The sequence below is a fragment of the Heterocephalus glaber genome, unplaced genomic scaffold (assembly GCF_053883595.1).
Source record: "Heterocephalus glaber isolate CG9 unplaced genomic scaffold, H.glaber_assembly_v1.0 deba00001504, whole genome shotgun sequence".
Classification (NCBI taxonomy): domain Eukaryota; kingdom Metazoa; phylum Chordata; class Mammalia; order Rodentia; family Bathyergidae; genus Heterocephalus; species Heterocephalus glaber.
The window spans coordinates 60,517,454-60,536,679 of NW_028258324.1; the positions used below are offsets into that span (position 1 = coordinate 60,517,454).

Below are 19,226 nucleotides of genomic sequence, written 5' to 3' on the forward strand. Positions count from 1 at the left end.
GAGGCTGGTCATCAGAAAAATCAGAAATTAAAAGATTAGAGGGACTGAACTTTCAGCTTCTTCACAAACCTCCAAGGAAGGGATGGGGTAACTGGAGATCAAGCCCCACAAAAAACTCTTTCAACACAAGATTTTATGGACTTCTGGACTGGCAAATATCCATGTGGCAGAAGTGTGGAACATGCCAACTCCACGAGGACAGAAAGACCTGCACTCAAGATTCTTCCAGACAGTGTCCTTAGCCTATGTACCCCTCCCTCTGGCTGTTCATCTATATCCTATATAATATCCTTTGTACTAAACCAGTATAGGTGTTTCCCTGAGTTCAATGAGCCATACTAGCAAACTAATGAAAATCAAGGAGGGGGTTATAAGAACTCTAATTTATATAGCTGGTCAGTAAGAAGTACAGATGACAACCTACTAGTACTTGCAACTAACACCTGAGATGAGTCAAGTCTTGTGGAGTTGAGCTCCTAACCTGTGGGACCTAACACTATCTCTAGAGACACTTTCAGAATTAAATTAATAGGACACTCAGCTGGTGTCCACTGGAGAACTGCTTGTTGTGTGACAGGAAAATCCCTAAACATTCAGACACAGAGGGTCCTGTGTTACACTAAGTGAGAGTAGAGAGAAAAGAAATTGTGTTCTCAGAGTGATTTGTGGTTTGAGGAGTAGGCAGAAACATATTTCATTGAGCTAAACTGTCCCTTCTCCCACACAAAATAAGGCTGGAAATTACATGTTCTGAAAGCTGACAGCACTTCCTTCCCCTGATCCCACCCTTCAGTGATCATATGGTCCTAAAAGGAAAAGGTAAAAATCTACTCAAAGCTCATGGCTCCTTGAAGCTTACCAGTTTTAAGCAGATTATTGAAAATAATGTAGGCAATATTCAAGTACTGACTGGGCATTGCACTCTGTGAAGGAAAATAAAAAGATACATGATATCCTTTAGCTGGTTTCTTAGTGTTGTGAAATGTCTCAGGAAATTTTTATTATATTTACAATAGTCTGGCCCAGAGATGGGAGGCATCCCCAAGTGTGGCAGACCTCATAACCTTGGAGGACGAAAATTCTTACAGCAAGTCAGAAATATCATTCAGCCAATTAACAGGCTATGTGACATTAATCACTTTCTTTGGGGGGGGGTGTTCAGTTTCCCCTTTCATAAAATAAAAAACACAATGGCTTCAAAGAGCCCCTCCACTTATTCCTATGTTTTAATTTCTAAATTCATTGGATTCTAAGCTCCAAAAGGGTAAGACTCTAGAATGTCTCACGTATCTACCACTTTATCCAGACCATTTGTGGGGTCATGTGACCAGACTGTTACAGGGGCTCAGTAAATATTTGGTGGTTTTTTTCCCAATTATTTGTTTTTGGTCGTGGAGATTGAACTCAGGGTCTCAGGTATGCTAAGGCAAGCACTTTATCACTGAGCTCCACCCCCAGCCCATTCTGAGACAGAATCTCATTAAAATGGCCAGGTTGGCCTGGAACTTGCAATCCTCCTCCCTTAGCTTCCTGAGTAGTTAGGATTACAGGAGTGTACCACTACACCTGACTCTAAGTATTTGCTGAATTAACAAATACCCTCTCTAACATCTGAACTATAGGTGATTACAAAATTGAAAATAGTCTGAATTGACCCTTAGACACTCCATTTTCCCAATTTAAAAAAAAACCTTTAGAATCATTTTGCCAACTCTAATATAAATAAAACAGTCAAATATCTAACTTTATTGAGTCAGTTTAACTTTCATCCCAGTCATACTTTTGGAAACAATTTTAATCAAACCTTCAGATTCATCTTAGATACAGTATTAATGTCACTGTAACTTTTCTTTCTTTTTTGGCACCGGGGATCAAACTCAGGTCCTTGCACTTGTGGGGCAGGCAGCGAAACCACTGAGCTAAATCCCCAGCCCTACTGTAACTTTTTAAGCATCCATCTGAACCATCAGACATCAGTTTCATAGAATCTAAGTTGAGATGCTGTCCTTTTTGAATTAAAATGTCACTCTACCATTTATCCCAAACTACTACTAGTACCTATTCGCATAATAAGAAGCCAATTTTTCCCATTTGGACTGTATGTACAGTTACAAACTCTGTAACGTAACTAAAATACTATTAAATGTATTTATTAATCTTTAAAGGAAGTTTACATATAACACCTAACACTTGCAGTTTTTAAGGTCATACCCAGGGATGATTATGAATCTATGTTAAATTTTGCACTTACTGCATCTTCTACAAACATCCAAACCAGCACTAACTAGGGTCATTTCAAGTCAATGTGTTCTCTTAGTTACCTGTTGTTCAAAATAATCTAGAAATCACCACGTAATATAAGTAACTTTAGGAGGACTCAAATTCTTTTTAGATGGGAATACCTTACCTAACGTTCAGGCACATGAGTAACAGTATTTTAGAATACCAGTAACTTTCTATACATAGGCAATTGTTTCTAACCATGATGGAATAATAGGGAACAGACTTACTCTCCTGCCCTGAACAACTAAAAATTTGGAACAAATATGAAGCGATGATTTTCAGGTATTGGACAAAGGCAGACAAAACAGTGGATCTCTATGAGAAGACAAATGAGCTGAGTTCCATAACTGTACATGAAGTTTCCAGGCTGCAGCAAAGGGAGGGTAAAATTTAACAAAGCCCAGTGAGTGGTCTAAGCCATGGAGATAGAATTCTGAGTTTAGGAAGGCCAAGGTGTCTAAAATTCAAGGGAAGGGTAGAAGGGAGAGAGCTGCATGGAGAGATCCAGAGATCTGCAGAGCTCCCCTTAAGTCTTCAAGTTTGAAGAGTGAAGCTGGAAAAGAATAGCTCCAAAAACAATGGAAAAACTCACAATAGGCAAGGCATCAGTTACAGGACTAAGAGAAGTACTGCCACAGTACTGGGAAAAAATTAGCCCTATACTAAAGGCTACTCAGTCCCACTAAAAATGTTTAAAAGCAAGCTTCCAAGTAATTTCACTGCATCCCAAAACAAAACTCAAGAATATGAAAAGCTAGGCTGGCCACAGTGGCACACGCCTGTAATCCCAGCATTAGGGAGGATGAGGCAAGAGGACTGCCAAGTTCAAGGCCAGACTGGGCTACACAGTGAATTGAAGTACAGCCTGAACTGCATGGTACGACTCTGCTCCAAAACAAAACAAAAAACAAAAAACTAACAATATGAAAGCTAAAAGTCATGCCTGTCAAATTCACTAAAAATTACCAGACAAGTACCGGGGGATTTAGCTCAGTGGTTCCGGTGCCTGCCTTGCAAGCGCAAAGTCCTGAGCTCGATCCCTGGTACAAAAAAACAAACAAACAAACAAAAATTACCAGACAAGAAACAGAAAAATACAACACAGACAGGACAAAAAACAATCAATAAAAAAAAAAGAGACCCAGACATGATAGATGATACTATTATATAAAAGCATTTTAAAAGTTACTTTAGTTCCGTCCCATATGTTCACGAAGAAAGAGGAAAGCATGAGTATATTAATGAAATACAGAAAATAAAAAGGAACCAAACTGAACTTCTAGAGATAAATTTAATGGTTGAAATGAAAAATTAACTAAATGGGATTAACAACAGATTAGACATTTCAGAAGATTAGTGAACTTGAAGAGATAGCAACAGAAATTGTAACAAAAAATTGAAAAAAAGATGAAACCCATCACTAAGCTGTAGGACAAATTAAATCAAATCAACCTATATTTAGCTATATTTAAAGAAACAATAGATGAAATTTTTCTAACATAGGTAAAGCCTATAAACCCACAGACCCAAGAAATTCAATGAATCCAAAGCACAAGAAACGTAAAGAAAACTAATTGACAATACATAAGAATGATAAGCACCAAATTAAAGATAGGTTAATTCTGGGGGGACAAGGTAGGAGAATGTGATCATAGTGAAAAAAAGTGACTTCAACTATACAACATTTTAAGGTAGGTAGTTAAGTACGTGGATACTGGTAATATTCACTGTAGTTCCTGTATGATTGAAACCCCCCCCCCCATAACAAAAAGAAAAACCAACAAGGTTGAAAAGCAGTTAGCAGATGACAAATGCCAACGAAAAAAAAAAAATCAAGGAAAGTAAAGACCCAAAATAACACTTAAGAGGAATTTATGTTTTTTTCTCTTTTGCTATATTAATAAATCAATAATAAGTATGCAGTACCTTAACAAACAGAAGTAGTCTCAATATAAGAAATCTAGTATTGGGCCGGGGATTTAGCTCAGTGGTTCTGCTGCCTGCCTCACAAGCACAAGGTCCCAAGTTCGATCCCTGGTACCAAAAAAAAAAAAAGAAAAGAAATCTAACATTTACTGAGCAATTTCTATATTAGCCTCTGATCTAAAGTTTACAGAAATTACCCATTTCATACTTACAAACAACTCATGAGCAGTGTTCTATTATCCCCATCTTACAAATGCTAAAATTAAGAGTAAAGAAATTAAGTGATGGGCTTTATGTCATATCACCAGTGATCAGTGGCACAACTGATCTAAATACATCTAGATGATCAGATACAACAAGGAAAGTAAGTTACAGGATGGTATTAGCTCTCATTAAAAAAAAAATACAAGGAGTACCTTGGTTCATGAACTTGATTCCACAATTCTGGTCACAAAGCAAGTTGGACAAGAACTGAATTAAATTCAATGGATAGGTTCAATGTTGACCTTTTGAGGAAAATGGAGTTGGTCCTAGTCCAGTTTGGTTTGCAACCAGAATTGTGGAGAGAATTGAATTTGTGAACTGAGGTGCCACTGTATATAAGCTAACACATTAATAAATATAGGATTAGCTAAAACAAATACAGTCAAGTTTCCTGTATCCATGGATTCTGCATCTGTAGATTCAATCAACCACAGATTTTAGGGAAAAAAATTGCATCTGTATTGAACTTGTATAGACTTTTTTCCTCATTACTACTGTCTAAAAAATACAACAGCTATTTACAGAGCATTTACATTGTGTTAGGTATAAGTGTATATGGGAGCATTGTGCAGGTTATATGGAACTACCATGTTATTTTATATAACCAACTTGATCATGTGCAGATTCTGACAACCAATTTCCCATGGGTACCTATGGATTACTATTTCCACCAAATAGTTAAAAGACATTATCTTAGGTAAAGAATATTTTAAAAAACCAGCTCTCAATATTATGTTGCTCCCTGTATATGTGTTTTTAAAGATAAGCCTGGTTATCTGCGTAATCAGAAAAATGTTTAAGGTAAATTACTGGGAAAAGAAAACAGTAACTGCAAGGGTCAGGAGCCAAGTTATATTATGTTGGGAATGGGAAAGAAGTAAAGAAAAAAAGGTAAACTATCTTTTCAAGTTTAGTAAGAAGAGAAGGAAAACTATAGGATCCTACTGAGAAATGCTTTTTTATTCTTGCTTTTATTTTAATGCAGTTTTTGAACTTACTTAAACGATAAAGAAGGAAACAGGCTCAAGAGAGAAAAAAGTTACAGATATGACATGAAGAGAGGGTACAATGAGAGTCCAAAAAGAGGAAAAGATTAATAGCATATAGAAGCTGTTAATATTATCTGAGGTAAATTTCACATCATTTAAAACACTTTTATAGTTAGAAATTTTTGCAATAAGCATGTATCACCATAGCAATAAAAAAGGGGTGAGTTTTAAAAGTCACACAAGTTATAATTAATAGTAAAGACAGTAAGTAATAAATGCAGATACAGATACAAAGCTATCAAAATTACTTAAATAATGAATTACCAAAAATGTTTTATAATTCAAGACTCATGGGGGTGCATTCTCAGAGCATGTAAACCTACAACTTCTGTGACCCACTTAGATTTTCATATAGACTTATCTTCTTGGTAACTATGCAATATTTTGCTTGTTTTGTCTGGATCAGCAGCTTGGGATAACAGGGCTGTTGTTTTACTTTTCTCATAGCATCTCACTATTTCACTTCCAGTTCAGTTACTGATTGGGGAGTGGGTCCTTCTATTCTAACACTCACACTTACCATTTCAATACTGAATGTACAGTAACAGCATGTGGTCATTAAAATCATTTATAGATAATCTCATGTAAACAGCAGTATGGCTCATATGCTACTGATGAAATGGCACAGCCATGTGGCAATCCCCTATATAAATTCACAATTCACACCCCCTCTCCCGTATTGAGGATCAAACTCAGGACCTTGTGCTTGAGAGGCAGGCATGGTGCCACTGAGCTACATCCCCAGCCCTTCACAATTCATTTTGTATTCCTACCAGCTTTTGACCTTGAGGAAATTTTAAATTTTTACAGACTTTGCTCAAGAGTCGTACAGTATTTTAAATTTTGTACAAATTGTTTTAATAACACACCATTTAAAAACCAGTGCTAAATAAACAAGACAACACTAACTCTGCCGGTGCAGAGAGGGAGCTGAAGCTAGTTTATCTGTGATAGTGTCTGACTGAGGTATTTTGCTAGAAAAATAAAGCATCAGGAAGGAGGCTAAGAACCTTGAAGAAACTGCAAATGGAACCAACCTAAAATATGTAGGATTGTCAATTATTTTGAAGTCACTAAATTCAAGGAGGTGACAACTTACAAAGTTATGCTATAAAATTTGTCAGCTCTCTGCTTTGGGGAATATGTAATTCTAGGACATGTAAGAACTGTCCTTTAATTTACTTATGGACTAATAACAATATAAATAATAGTATTGTGCCAGTTTTAAATTTCTTCAGTGTATTTCTAGAAATTTTCATAAAAATTTTAAAAATTTAAAGGAAAACACTGCTGTCCTTAGGAAAAACAATGAAGAATTTAAAGGCAAAAGATCATGACAACTTGCTCTCAAATGGGTCAGCAAAAATTAAAGTTTACATATTTGTGAATGTATAAAAAGAACAGACAAATGTGACAAAACAACTTTATTATTCTTATAAATTTCTGTGGTTGTAAATTTTTTTCAAAATAACTTTAAAAGAGATATTTGGGCCCAAATAACAGTAAAATAGGTCCCATAAGAAAGTTACAAAGTCACCTGGGTTTAGGGGCATAGCTCTGTGGTAAGAGTACTTGTCTAGTATGCATGAAGCCCTGGGTTTGATCAGCCACCCACCCCACCAGCCACAAAGAAAAAAGAAAGATACAAAGTGCTATAGGTATTCAGAATAGATTAATTTCAGCTAAAAGATGGGTAAAGACTCACATGAAGACTGAGCAGGGCCAATCAAGATGACTAAGGTACAGACATTCTAAGATGGAAGGAATGGCACAAATGACATAGAAGCAAAGTCTACAGCAACAGCTTTTTAAAGACAGAGAGAGCAAGTAAAACGGGGAACTTTTGGAGGGGATTATCACATAAACTCTACTCTGAAAACTTGTTATTGAAAATAATATAAGCTTTATAAAGATGCATCCCCCATTGCTTATCAGTCTTTTGGCTAAGATCGAGTGTATAAAGATGCATCCTTAGTTGATGGAAAATAAAACTTTTACAGGAGAAAGCCAACTAATAAATACAAATAGTATGAAATTAGGAGGAAAGAAATCAATATTCTGAAATTGCAAATGAAATAGCTGATTCAATAAAATTCATGAATGGGTGAAAATTCAACATTAGCTGGCAAAAGACTACCCCATACATACTATACTGCATAACTGCAAAGGAAAACATACCATCAGAATGGAGAAACTGGAGATCACCCCTGTTAAATAATCAAACTTTGCTCCACAAGTGCAACAACTTCATACTGTATATTTCCTGCTATGAGGCATTATGAAATAGTCATATGCTACAAAATATTTCAGACAAGATTTGCACATATACCATATATAAGATGGTCTATAAGGTATCATCACACCTAGCGACAATGTAGTCATCTAATTTGTTTAAGTACATTCTACGATGTACTCACAATGAGGAAATAGCCCAATGATACATTTTTAAGAACACAATGGATCATTAAGCAATGCATAAGTGTATGTCACTATGAAGTCTGCTTACCAAACATGAGTCTAATCAACCTTTACACCTAGCTTTGTTACCAGAAATACAGGATACAGTAGAATAAGTTAAATAACACGAGGAAACAGGTAACTATACAATGTGTGATAAAACAATTGGCATGGTCTCTGAAACATAAATTACAAGACTAAACACATTATTAAGACTTGTGATCTGTATTCCAGACTCATTCCAACATTCACCCTCAGATCTTTATATATGCTTTTTTTTTCTTTTTTTTTTGGTACCGGGGATCAAACTCGGGTCCTTGCGCTTGTGCAGCATGCGGCAAAACCACTGAGTTAAATCCCCAGCCCTATACATGGTTTTTATTGTGAGCAGTACCAGCAAAACCTTGTACCTTTGGCTTCCTGTCCTTCATTCTTGCCAGCTTACTCAACTTTTACCTCACTTCTGCTCCCCAAACTGTATATAAATAGGATCCTACCTGGAAGAATTTATCTCCCTCCCTGCTCCTCCCTACGTTCATTCTCGCCCTGCTTCAGGTCTGCCACGAGTGAGCAGCTTTTTCTCTGTCATGCTGTTTCTTCTTTGGAGCCAGCTGACCAGGAACAGAAACATGAACCAAAATAAACCTGATCTTTCAGTTGTGAGTGTTAGGTATCATGTCTCATCGACGAGAAAGTAATTAAGACAAAAAGTTCCTTGTAGAAACTGCTCAATCTCAAATGCTTTTTGCGAAATGCTTCCTGACAGTCCTGCAAAAGCGAACATGAAGTGAAAGAGGCAAGACCATGCTGCTTGTAATTTTGTCCAAAAAATATTATTTCTTTTTTATCTGAAAATTTGTGTATAAGTATAATCACCTAAAGTATAAATCACCTAAATAAGTATAATCACTGAAATTGTTTCAGATAAAATAATTTTAATATTTCCAGACTTTTTTGACATTATAGTCCAATAAAAACTTTCTTTGCATTTGCTTTAATTTGCATCAGTGAATTATCTGTTTTCAGTCATAAACATGATCAAAGCAAGAGATCAAGTCAGCGATCACTCAGTAAAGTTTTCCATCTGAATGAAGCAGAATGGATGGGTAATAGGAGAATATATGTACCTTCTCTTACAGTACCCTAAAAACAGAAATTACTCTTGGTACCTCAGGATGTAGTCTATACATTAGGTAGTGGCCTGAAGCTGCGGATAGTGGTTCAGCACAGTAAAGCCTTGAGGAACAGGATCTGGACCTACAGTGGACAGTGTATGAGTTATCCTTCCCAAAAGAGCTGCAAATTTCAGACACAACTAAAATGAGAAAACAAGGCAACATGACACCTCCAAAAATATACAACTCCCTAAAAGCTAATCCCAGATACTGAAGTGGATGAAATTCCAAAAAATTTTAAAAACTGGAATTAAGGTGACAAATGAAATCAAACAGACTAATAGGCAGCTGAATGAATCAATAACTAAACTGATCAATGAGCTCAAAGAAGGTACAAATAAGCACCTGAATTGATTAAGAAAGACAACACAGGATATGAAAGGCCATTTCAATGAAGAGAAGTTCTTAAAAAAAAACCAAGCATACATCCTGGAAATAAAAACTTCAATAAGCCAAATATAAAAGTCAATTGCAAGTCCAGGCAGTAGACAAGACCAATCAGGAGTTAGGTATAGCTGGATCAAACAGCATTTCTGTGTTTAGACTTTTAAGGAATTCCATCCCCAGCACCACACTCAAGTAGGAATGGGACAAGCAGGAGAGAGCAGGAATGGAAGAGAGGCGCAAGGGGGTTGAAACTGATTAAGATAATGTTAAATACATGTAACAACTTCCCCAAATAAACTCCATCATCATGTAATATTAATATGTACTAATAAAATATTAAAAAATAGAAATTAAATCTTCAAACATTTTGAGATTTTTTGAGTTACTGTTAACTGCCATCCATCAATGTTTCAAACTATTTACATTTTCAGAATAACATCTGTCAAGGGTATTCTGTCATCTCTGCCAAAACATTACTTCATAGTAAGTGACCTTGGATCACTCACGTTTGAAACACGTATTTCCCCCCTTTCTAAAAGTCCAGGACTTAATGGACACATCTCAATGTTTCCTTTAAAGTCTATCCATGAGCAGGTACAGATTTCAAATTATTAGAGGATTTTCCACGTGTAAGTCCTAACACAACGTTTTTGATTTTACACCCATCCATCTCACACATTTTCCAAACTACTGAGATCTAACATTTACCATATGAAAGTTCTTATTCTTATCTTCATTTGAAGTCCCTCTATCATGTCCAGAAAGTATCTTTTAGGAGGTGCAGAAACCAGAGCTGCACACAGCACTTGAGGTAAAAGTGTTTCATAATTTTACAGAAGTTGAAATGTTCTAATATTGGTGGATGGGGAAACCAAAGCTTTGTACATTCTAGGCAAGTATCTAGCACTGAGATATACCCTTGGCCTTCCAATACTGATAAAATTCAAGGTACTGTTGATCTTTCTTACCAAAACCTATATGGAAATAAACGTCAAACCTACAAAAGTGTCTACTTACTTTACCTTAATTATACACTTTGGTTGCAGAGAGCCAGCCATTATCTAAACAATGTCCTATAAAAATAGGCAAATTGAGTATAAGAATTCTATGCTTTATAATCATAGATCAGACAATTTAAAAAATAGTAATTAAATATGCAAGTCAGTGCTCTTGAAGTTTTTATTACATAAACAAGTTTTTAAACTTAGGACTAAAAATGTGAAAATATGAATTGTGTAACTGTTTTAGTCCATTTTGTGCTGCTGTAACCGAACACTTGAGACACAGTGAAAAACAGAAATGTATTTTTCACAGTTCTTGAGACCGGGAAGTCTAAGACCTAGGCCTGTGGTGGTCCATCATTTGGTCTGGTCAGAGTCTCCCTGCTTCATCCTCACACAGAAGGCAGAGCTAAAGCCTTCCTAAGATCCTTAATCCTATTAGAAGAGAGAAGCCAGTGTGGCCTAATCATCTCTAAAAGGCTCCGTATCTCTATACTATCACACTGGCAACATCTGACTTTTGGAGGCACTATATAACCCATAGCAATAACTGGCTGTACACATATTTAATTCCATTTGAAACAGATCAGAGAAACGAACTATCACAAAAACAATGATATAGCAACTAAAGAAGGGAACAGTAATAAAAATTATCCAAGAAAAAGCAATTTTAAAAATGAGAGGATAGGGCTGGGGATTTAGCTCAGTGGTGCCACCGTCTGCCGCGCAAGCACAAGGTCCTGAATTAGATCCCTGGTACCAGAAAAACAAACAAACAAAAAAGGATGTAACATTGGACTCGCTAACTGAAGAAAAACATATAAAGTTAAACCAGGATTCCTAAAGAGAAGTATTAACGGGGTGTTAAGAGATCTGGAATCCAAAGACAGATTTGCCCCAACTAACCAAATAAGCCGGGTCAAGTCATTTCCTTTTGGATCTCAGTTTTCTCATCTTTAAAATTAAGAATCGGATGTGCTCTGATTCATCTTGCTCTAGAATTCTAGAGTTATATGTTACTGAGAAACTACCTTATTATCAAAGTGCTATCTGCTTGCTATCCACTCCCACTTTTCCTTATTACTCACCCAAAAGAAGCAGATTTAATTTTCTAGGCACTGCCTAGTACTAACTAGAAGGAACTAGAATAAAGCCAAAAGACAGCTTTTCAAATGACTAATGCTTCTCAGGCAGAACAGAAAATGTTTCACATTTCCACTACCCTATATTCAACTCTACTAGCAACAGTACTGCACAATTTTTAAGAAAAAAAGTTACTATATTAAAAAAAAAGTTTTAACTATAGAAAAATCTAGATATCAATGCTGATCACAAGTTTTGTTGATCAGTATCTCGTGAGTTTTAATGCAATCCTTCAGGTCAATGAACAGAGAAGCCTTGAGATAACTAAAGGGCTCAGAACCATAGAACTATATTCTATTTCTAGGAAAGAATGTCTGAGTAAAATCATCTCTTCAAAGTACAATTTCCATTTTACTTAGCACACAAATGGAGCCTTATTGAAGTCTATCATGCAAAGTATGTTTTTAATAGTCTAAAACAACTATTTCAGACATTATAATATTTTAAAACAGAAAGGGCCAGAGACTTAGCTCAGTGGCACAGAGCCTGCCTGGCAAGTCTGAGGTCCTGAGTTCGACCTCCGGTACCCAAAACAAAACAACAACAATAAAAACAAACAAAAAACCCAGAAGCAACACAGCAGACACAGTGGCGCACGCTTGTAATCTCAGAAATCTCAGCACTCAGGAAACTGAGGCAAGAGGATCATCAAGAGTTTGAGGACAGAGCCATATAGGGAGTTCAAGGCCAGCCTGAACCACATGGCAAAACTCTGTCTTAATAAACTAACAAACAAAACAGAAGTAACAGATTCTAAACTTTTCAAAAATACTTTTAACTCCATTCTCTATATTCTGCTACAAATAATTTCCACAAAATATCCATTTTAGTAAAATTTTTAAAACCTAGTAGTCCAAATACATTGATCACTGAAAAACAGTTTTAGGAATTTTTAAAATCTTACCTCTACACTGGGACTAAGGCTGCTTGGCAGTGTTTCTGAAGTCACCGTAGTGCTTGGAAGGCTAGAAATTTCCCAGGTATTCACAGGTTGAACTGGTTCAGACTGCTTTGAATGATCTACACATTTTGGATTATCCAGTAAGGTCACTTCATAAAATTCTTGAATATCTAGAGACAAGAAAAAGTATTTATATTTCTAAACTATGTAATACTAAAACAAATCAAAAGCAAAATCTCTGATTAGAAAAAAGTAAGTCCAATCTTACAATGTACTTCAACAGTGAATATTTCCTCACTTCATTATGTTGCAATCATATCAAAACCTGCAGGGCACAGTGTAAAAAAAGTCCCAATGCCATTGCTACTCCCAATTGACTACTAAACCTCTTATTAACTTGCCTCTTGTTGTACTGTTGCAAAGACTGAGTGTAACAAAGTGCTTAGTACAATAGCATTTAACAGGGTCCTAACAGATGGTAGCTAATATCATCATTATGAATTCTGCAGATATAATTCATTATCAATGTTTAGTATCTTTACCAGCAATATCCAGGCCCTGAGTGTAGATCCCTCAAGTAGTTTTAACTGCCTTCCTAACCAAAGTCAAATGTTAAAATCCAAGAAATAGAGGATTTTTAGGTATTTATAAATCTGAATATTTTAAAAGAATAAGTTATTTTACAGTATTTTAGAAACAATCAGACATGTCAAAACCCTAAAACAAACTGTAAATTTACTTATAAATAGCAGTCTAATCTAAAAGATCAAGTTATCTTGCTATCAACTGGAATATGAACTTAGTATATATATTTTTTTGGTACTGGGGATCGAACTCAGGTCCTTGTGCTTGGCAGTCAGGTGGCGAAACCACTGAGCTAAATCCCCAGCCCCCTGAACTTAGTATATTTACAGTAGTTATTCACACTGCTCAGAAACTCTGAGTGGCAGTTATATAATGTTTACATTCATCCTATGAGTTCTTTGTTCTACTGGTATGATTTTGCTTGATTTTTTTTTAATAAAGGGAAGGAGTTATTTAACTAAAGTTGGGCACTGTTTTCATGAACAGAATCGTGCACAGTAACTCTAACATTTAGACAGAGTAACTTCTCACTAAAAACACCTTGGATTGTGAATAATTTGTTCTGCAAGTGTTCCACAAAACAAGCAAATATTTCTAACAGGCTTTAACTTGATAAACGTCCAAGTCTTGCAATACAAGAGGTACTTGATACCGAATGTCAAATGCAAGAAGTTATGGAGCTCTCTGTCTGCGGAGGAGGAGAAAAAGGCAGAGGAACCCCTCACTGCAAGCAGTATTAGGGAGATGTGTAAAATGTGGCAAAACAGCACAAAATTTTGTAGAAAGGCACCACCCAAATAAGGCTGTAGCAGTGCAAGTGATGAATCTGTTCAACGACAACACAATGTCACGTTTCTGCAAAATCCTCAAAAGGAGGCAAAAAGCAACTGTCATTGGATAGGCTTCTTGTTAGAAGTTGCACGGAAAAAGAGGATTCCATTGTGCTAATAGCAGAGATTCTGTTAGTGTTCATGAAAGTCATCCTATACAATAACCCTCCTGTCTCCCTCACACCAGCCATGAAGGTTTTCAAAGGTAAGTGCAGGTTCAATTTATTTTTCTTTATTATTTTATATTACAGTATTGTAATAATTTTTATATGAAGACTTTTGGGTTGTGGAACATTATTTCCTATGGGGAAATTTGCTTTGATAAATGTACAACTTCTGTGAATTACAAGCATGTTTCTGGAACAAATTATGCTTACAAACCAAGGTTTTACTATGAAGGGTTTGTTATGGTCTTGACCTAAAATGTCCCTAGAAGTCTGGTGTTCAGAAGTGGGCCTTGGTTGGAAGAGGTGGGTCACCAGGGGCTGACTTGAGAATATTCTTGTCCCTGGCTCTGCCCTTCTCTGTTTCCTAGTTGCTTTGGGATGAGCACTTTTCCTTTACCATGACCTTCTGCCATGTCATTTCTGCCTTGTAGCAAACCAACTATGTGCTGAATCCTCTAGAAACTGTGAGCCAAAATAAACTCCTCCTTTAAAATTGTGGGTGTTAGGTGCTTTGTCCCAGCAATGGGAAAGTGACTAATACAAGGTTAGACTAACACTGTAACAAAGTATTTCTACAAAATGACAGTCTAGGATTCAAAATGATTTCTACCGTGACTTTACTGGGGAGAATAAAAGAGCCCTATAAGATACTTAGCTTAAAATTTTTAAAAAAGTTATCCCAACAGAAGTCAAAGAGAAAATAAAAACAAATGGTATATCCAACATGCCAAAGTCATGAAAACTTCGTTATTCTGGTGTGTAGTTCAGTTGACAAGTGTTTGCTAGTATTCTTGAGGCCCTGGGTTCCATTCCCAGCACTATATCCAAAAGAAACAAAATACACAGAGACACTCAAGTTATTCTCAAAAGAACTTTGTGAGTTTACTCTAAACACTTAAAGTATTCAACCAATAAATACTAATAGAGTAATTTGTCAAAGAGGAATAAAGAAGAAGAATTCAATGGTGAGATATGATACAACACTAATACTGAGAAATTTGAGGGAAAAAAATTATATAACACACACAGTTCTTCAATTTAAAAACCTAAAAAGAAGCCAACAGTCCCAGGATCCATCCCCAATACTGAAGGAAGAAAGGGAGGAAAGAAGGGAGGCAGGCAGGCAGGCAGGAAGACAGACAAACTTTAAAAGATGCCTATAGTTTAAGATGCTACACAGAAGTTTAAGCGCTTATTTATTTTAAATTCCTATTACTAAACATGAACAAAATTTGGAAAATTAAATCAATCACCTCTTTGACAATAAAAATTTCTTCCACGATTTTGGTTTATGAAAGTCAATTAGTAGGCTTCAATATCCAATGCCAATAATAGCTACTTATACACATACAACAAAAACTAAAATATACAGCAAAATAATGCTTTAAGGCACATCAGTCAATATTTTATCAGGAACTGTCAAATCTCTTCTCCAGCATAAATAAGAGTCCTCCAATAAACCTAGCAAACATCTGACTTCCTCTCTAAACTAAAATCTTATCTGTGAAAATGTAAAGAAAATGGGAATGTACAGAACTATTCAAAAGGACTGCCACTTAATAGATTAAGAATGATTCCATACACATCTAAAGCTCCATATAGTTCACCCAGATACACTAAAGACATAATTAAAATGGTTCATTATAGCTGGGTGTGGTGGCACATGCCTGTAATCCCAGCACTCTAGGAGGCTGAGGCAACTTCAAGCCCAGCTTGGGCAACTCATTACTTAGTAAGACCCTGTCACAAAATTAAAAAACAAAGGAACTGGGGATGCTGTTCAGTGGGAAGGCCCTGGGATCAATTCCCACTACCAAAAATAGATAAAATGGCCAGTTATATTTTTATTTACTACCCTGAAACAAAATCATTTTCTTTGAAAATGATGATGTACTAAACCAAATAAGCAGAGAAAAACGCAAAAGAATGCTAAAATACAGTACATATTAAGGGAAAACTACATTTTAGATGACTCACAACTGAAAACATTAATTTTACTCGAACCTATCAGATCTGTCTTATTCCAATCTATTCCTCATTTTCCATTTATAGTTTTCAAGTGCTTTCCATGTTTTTGGACGAAGCTGAGTCTCTACAAGCTCAATTTCTGAACAATGATCTAAATTACAAAACACTCCAATATGTATGTGAAAAAAATTCTCAAAAATTAAACTTGAAGAGATGCAGTTAGTCCAACAGAACAGAGCAGAATCCTATTTTAAAAATCTTTGGAAATCTCTAAGATCATTTATTTCAGAAGTTTCTAAATGTATGTAGTATTTTAAGTAAAAAAGATTTCATTACTTTAGTTATTTTCTTACTAGAATTCAAAGTTTACAAACACTGAGAGCAAGGAGGAAATGGACAATTCCAGATATACCTTGGGGGCGGGGCGGGGGGGGGAGGTCCTGTGTTTAGAAGGTGGCTGGATCCTGGAGATGCTATACTCAGCAGTGGATTCATCCATTGATGTGCTGTTAGGAGGAGGTAAGGCCTGGCTGGAGATAGGTCACTGGGGTCATGACCTGGAACAGGGAATTCTTGTCCTTTGCTCCTCCCTTTTCTCTCTGCTTCCTGGCAGCCATAGGATAAGCAGCTGTTCTCCACTAGGGCCCTTCACCCTGCTGCTTCTGCCTTGAAGCCAGCAGACTTTGGACTGAACCCCATTGGAAATTGTAAGCTAAATAAACCACTCCTCCTTTAAACTGAGGGTGTCCGTTGGGTATTATGTCCCAGGAATGGAAAAGTAAATGACTTATACAAGGGAATACTGAAGGAAGAAAATTTTCAAGCAGGCAAAGAAATTTTTGAGGTTTTGGTGGTGATAACTTACATCATCCTGAACAGAAAAAAAATCACAAAACATAAAACAATTTTCAAACTAAATAAATAAAGCAATGCTAATTCAGAATCAGAACTGAAAGTCAAACACAGATTCAAGAATATGTAATAACATACCATAAGTAACATTTCTACTCTATGAGAAATGTGGGGAAGGGTATAAGAGAAGACAAGTTACAGATGAGGAAAGAATATGTGCAAAACACTTATTTAATAAAGGACTAGTATCCAAAAACTTATAAGACTCAAAAATAAGAAAAAAAATCCAATAAAAAAGACATGAACAGATAGAAAGAAGATATGAACAGATAGCAAAAAGATCCATGGTTTCCAAGAGTTGGGGGGAGGGAGAAGAAAGAATAGATGAATTAGTGCAGCATAGAATATTTTTAGGGCCGTGAAACTATTCTGTAAGATATGCAAAGATGAATACATGCAGCAAAACAAATGTGTATGTCAAATCTGTCAAAGTACAACACTAACAAGGAAATCCTAATACAAAGCATGAACTTTAGATAACAATGAATTAATGGCTTGTCAATTTAAAAACTGTGCCCACACTAATACAAGACGTTAATAAGGAGAAGAGATGAGGATATGGGAACTGTACTTCCTATTCAATTTTTCTGTAAACCTACTGAAAAAATGTCTATTAATTTATAAAAATTAAAACAGTAAGTGTATATTTTAAAAGTTAAGCAATTTCTTACTTTATATCAAAATAATTTCCAAATGTATAAAAATTAAGACTTAAAAAAGTCTTCAAAGAATTTGAACGCAGGTTTGAATATATATTTTAATCATGGGGATAAATTATAATAATTTAAGGTATTATAAAACTAAGGCTAGTCTTTCCAAGCATGACACCAAGGGCAGAGGACACAAAGCTACTGGTAAATCTAACCATAAGTAAGTATCTACTGTTTTTATCCAAGTTTAAAAACAAGTGACAAACAAAGGAACTTATTTAAAACTTATAAAGCAGAGTTATGTGCCTAACATAAACTTTATACCTCTAAGTAAAAGGAAGAATGAAGGGAATAGAATGCAATGACATGAACAGATAATTTACAAAAATAAATAACCTATTGGACTAAAGAAACATACAATAAAACATCAACATGACTAAAGGCATACTCCACATAATCAGAGCAGAAAATATAAAAAGACAGATAATACTCCTTATTATTTAATATATGGTTAATCAGTCATTCTTCCACATACTACCTAAAAAATACATGTAACATTCCTAAAGGAATTTAAATTAAGTCTTAAAATGTATACACCCTTTGACCAACTAATTTACTTCTAGGACTTTGACAAAGGGGTAAAATAAGGAATGCTAAATAGAAATATATATATAAATGCAATATTTATTTCAGAAATATTACAAGTCCTAAATGCTCCTGGGAAACCATTAATAAAACTACAGAAAAATCTGTATCATTTAAACAGTCATTTAAAATGGTACAAACCTACTGATAGGGAAAGATGTCCACTGATGACTAAAAGGAAGTAAAAGTAATTACATAGTTCAGAGAAGTCACACTACATATATTTACATAAATTCAACTAAAGTACCACACAAACACAGGCAATTCTGTCAGTCCACTCAAAAGTAAATGTCACAAATAAAAAACGAGAAGAGAGCTGGGCACTGTGGCTCACACATGTAATCCAGCTACTTAGAATAATTAGGTGAGGACAGCAAGTCTGAAGCTAGCCTGTGCAACACAGTTAAGACTGCAGCTCAAAAACACAAAAACAAGGGCCAGGAGTTTAGCTCAGTGGTTCCGGCACTTGCCTCACAAACACAAGGTCCCGAATTCAATCCCTGGTGCTAAAAAAAAAAAACAACACAAAAAGAAAAGAACATTTCTTCAGGTAGTCTCAATTTTCAGGTGACCCTTGTGATGTGAACTTTTGCTACATTTCACCATATAGAGTTGGTTGTTCAATTATGTGTTTTACAAGTGGTCACTTAAACACAAGCCAACTACTTCATCAGGTGCTCAGCTGAAGAAATGTCTCTTCTAGAGGGAAAAAACATTGACAGAGTAAAATTCCTGATTTTCCAGGATAATTTTAAGCAGATAGATACAAATTTTTCACCTTACACACTGATTTTAAATATCAATTTGTTTGTAAGGAACAATTTTATAATGTTTTATTTATGTAGAAGTTTATTCTGCAACATGAAAGGGTATGTACACATAA

The 19,226-nt window shown here is 35.6% G+C and overlaps 1 protein-coding gene across 21 annotated transcripts in view; it reads right to left on the bottom strand.

Annotated features, from left to right (window-relative positions):
• Dlg1 (discs large MAGUK scaffold protein 1) overlaps positions 1 to 19,226 on the bottom strand; it is a 220,945-nt gene that overhangs the window by 191,284 nt on the left and 10,435 nt on the right. For all 21 annotated transcript variants that reach the window (XM_087186996.1, XM_087186994.1, XM_087186992.1 and 18 more), the window contains exon 4: positions 12,590 to 12,756. In XM_087186996.1, the coding sequence (XP_087043122.1) occupies positions 12,590 to 12,756 (167 nt within the window). The remainder of the gene's footprint in view (positions 1 to 12,589; positions 12,757 to 19,226) is intronic.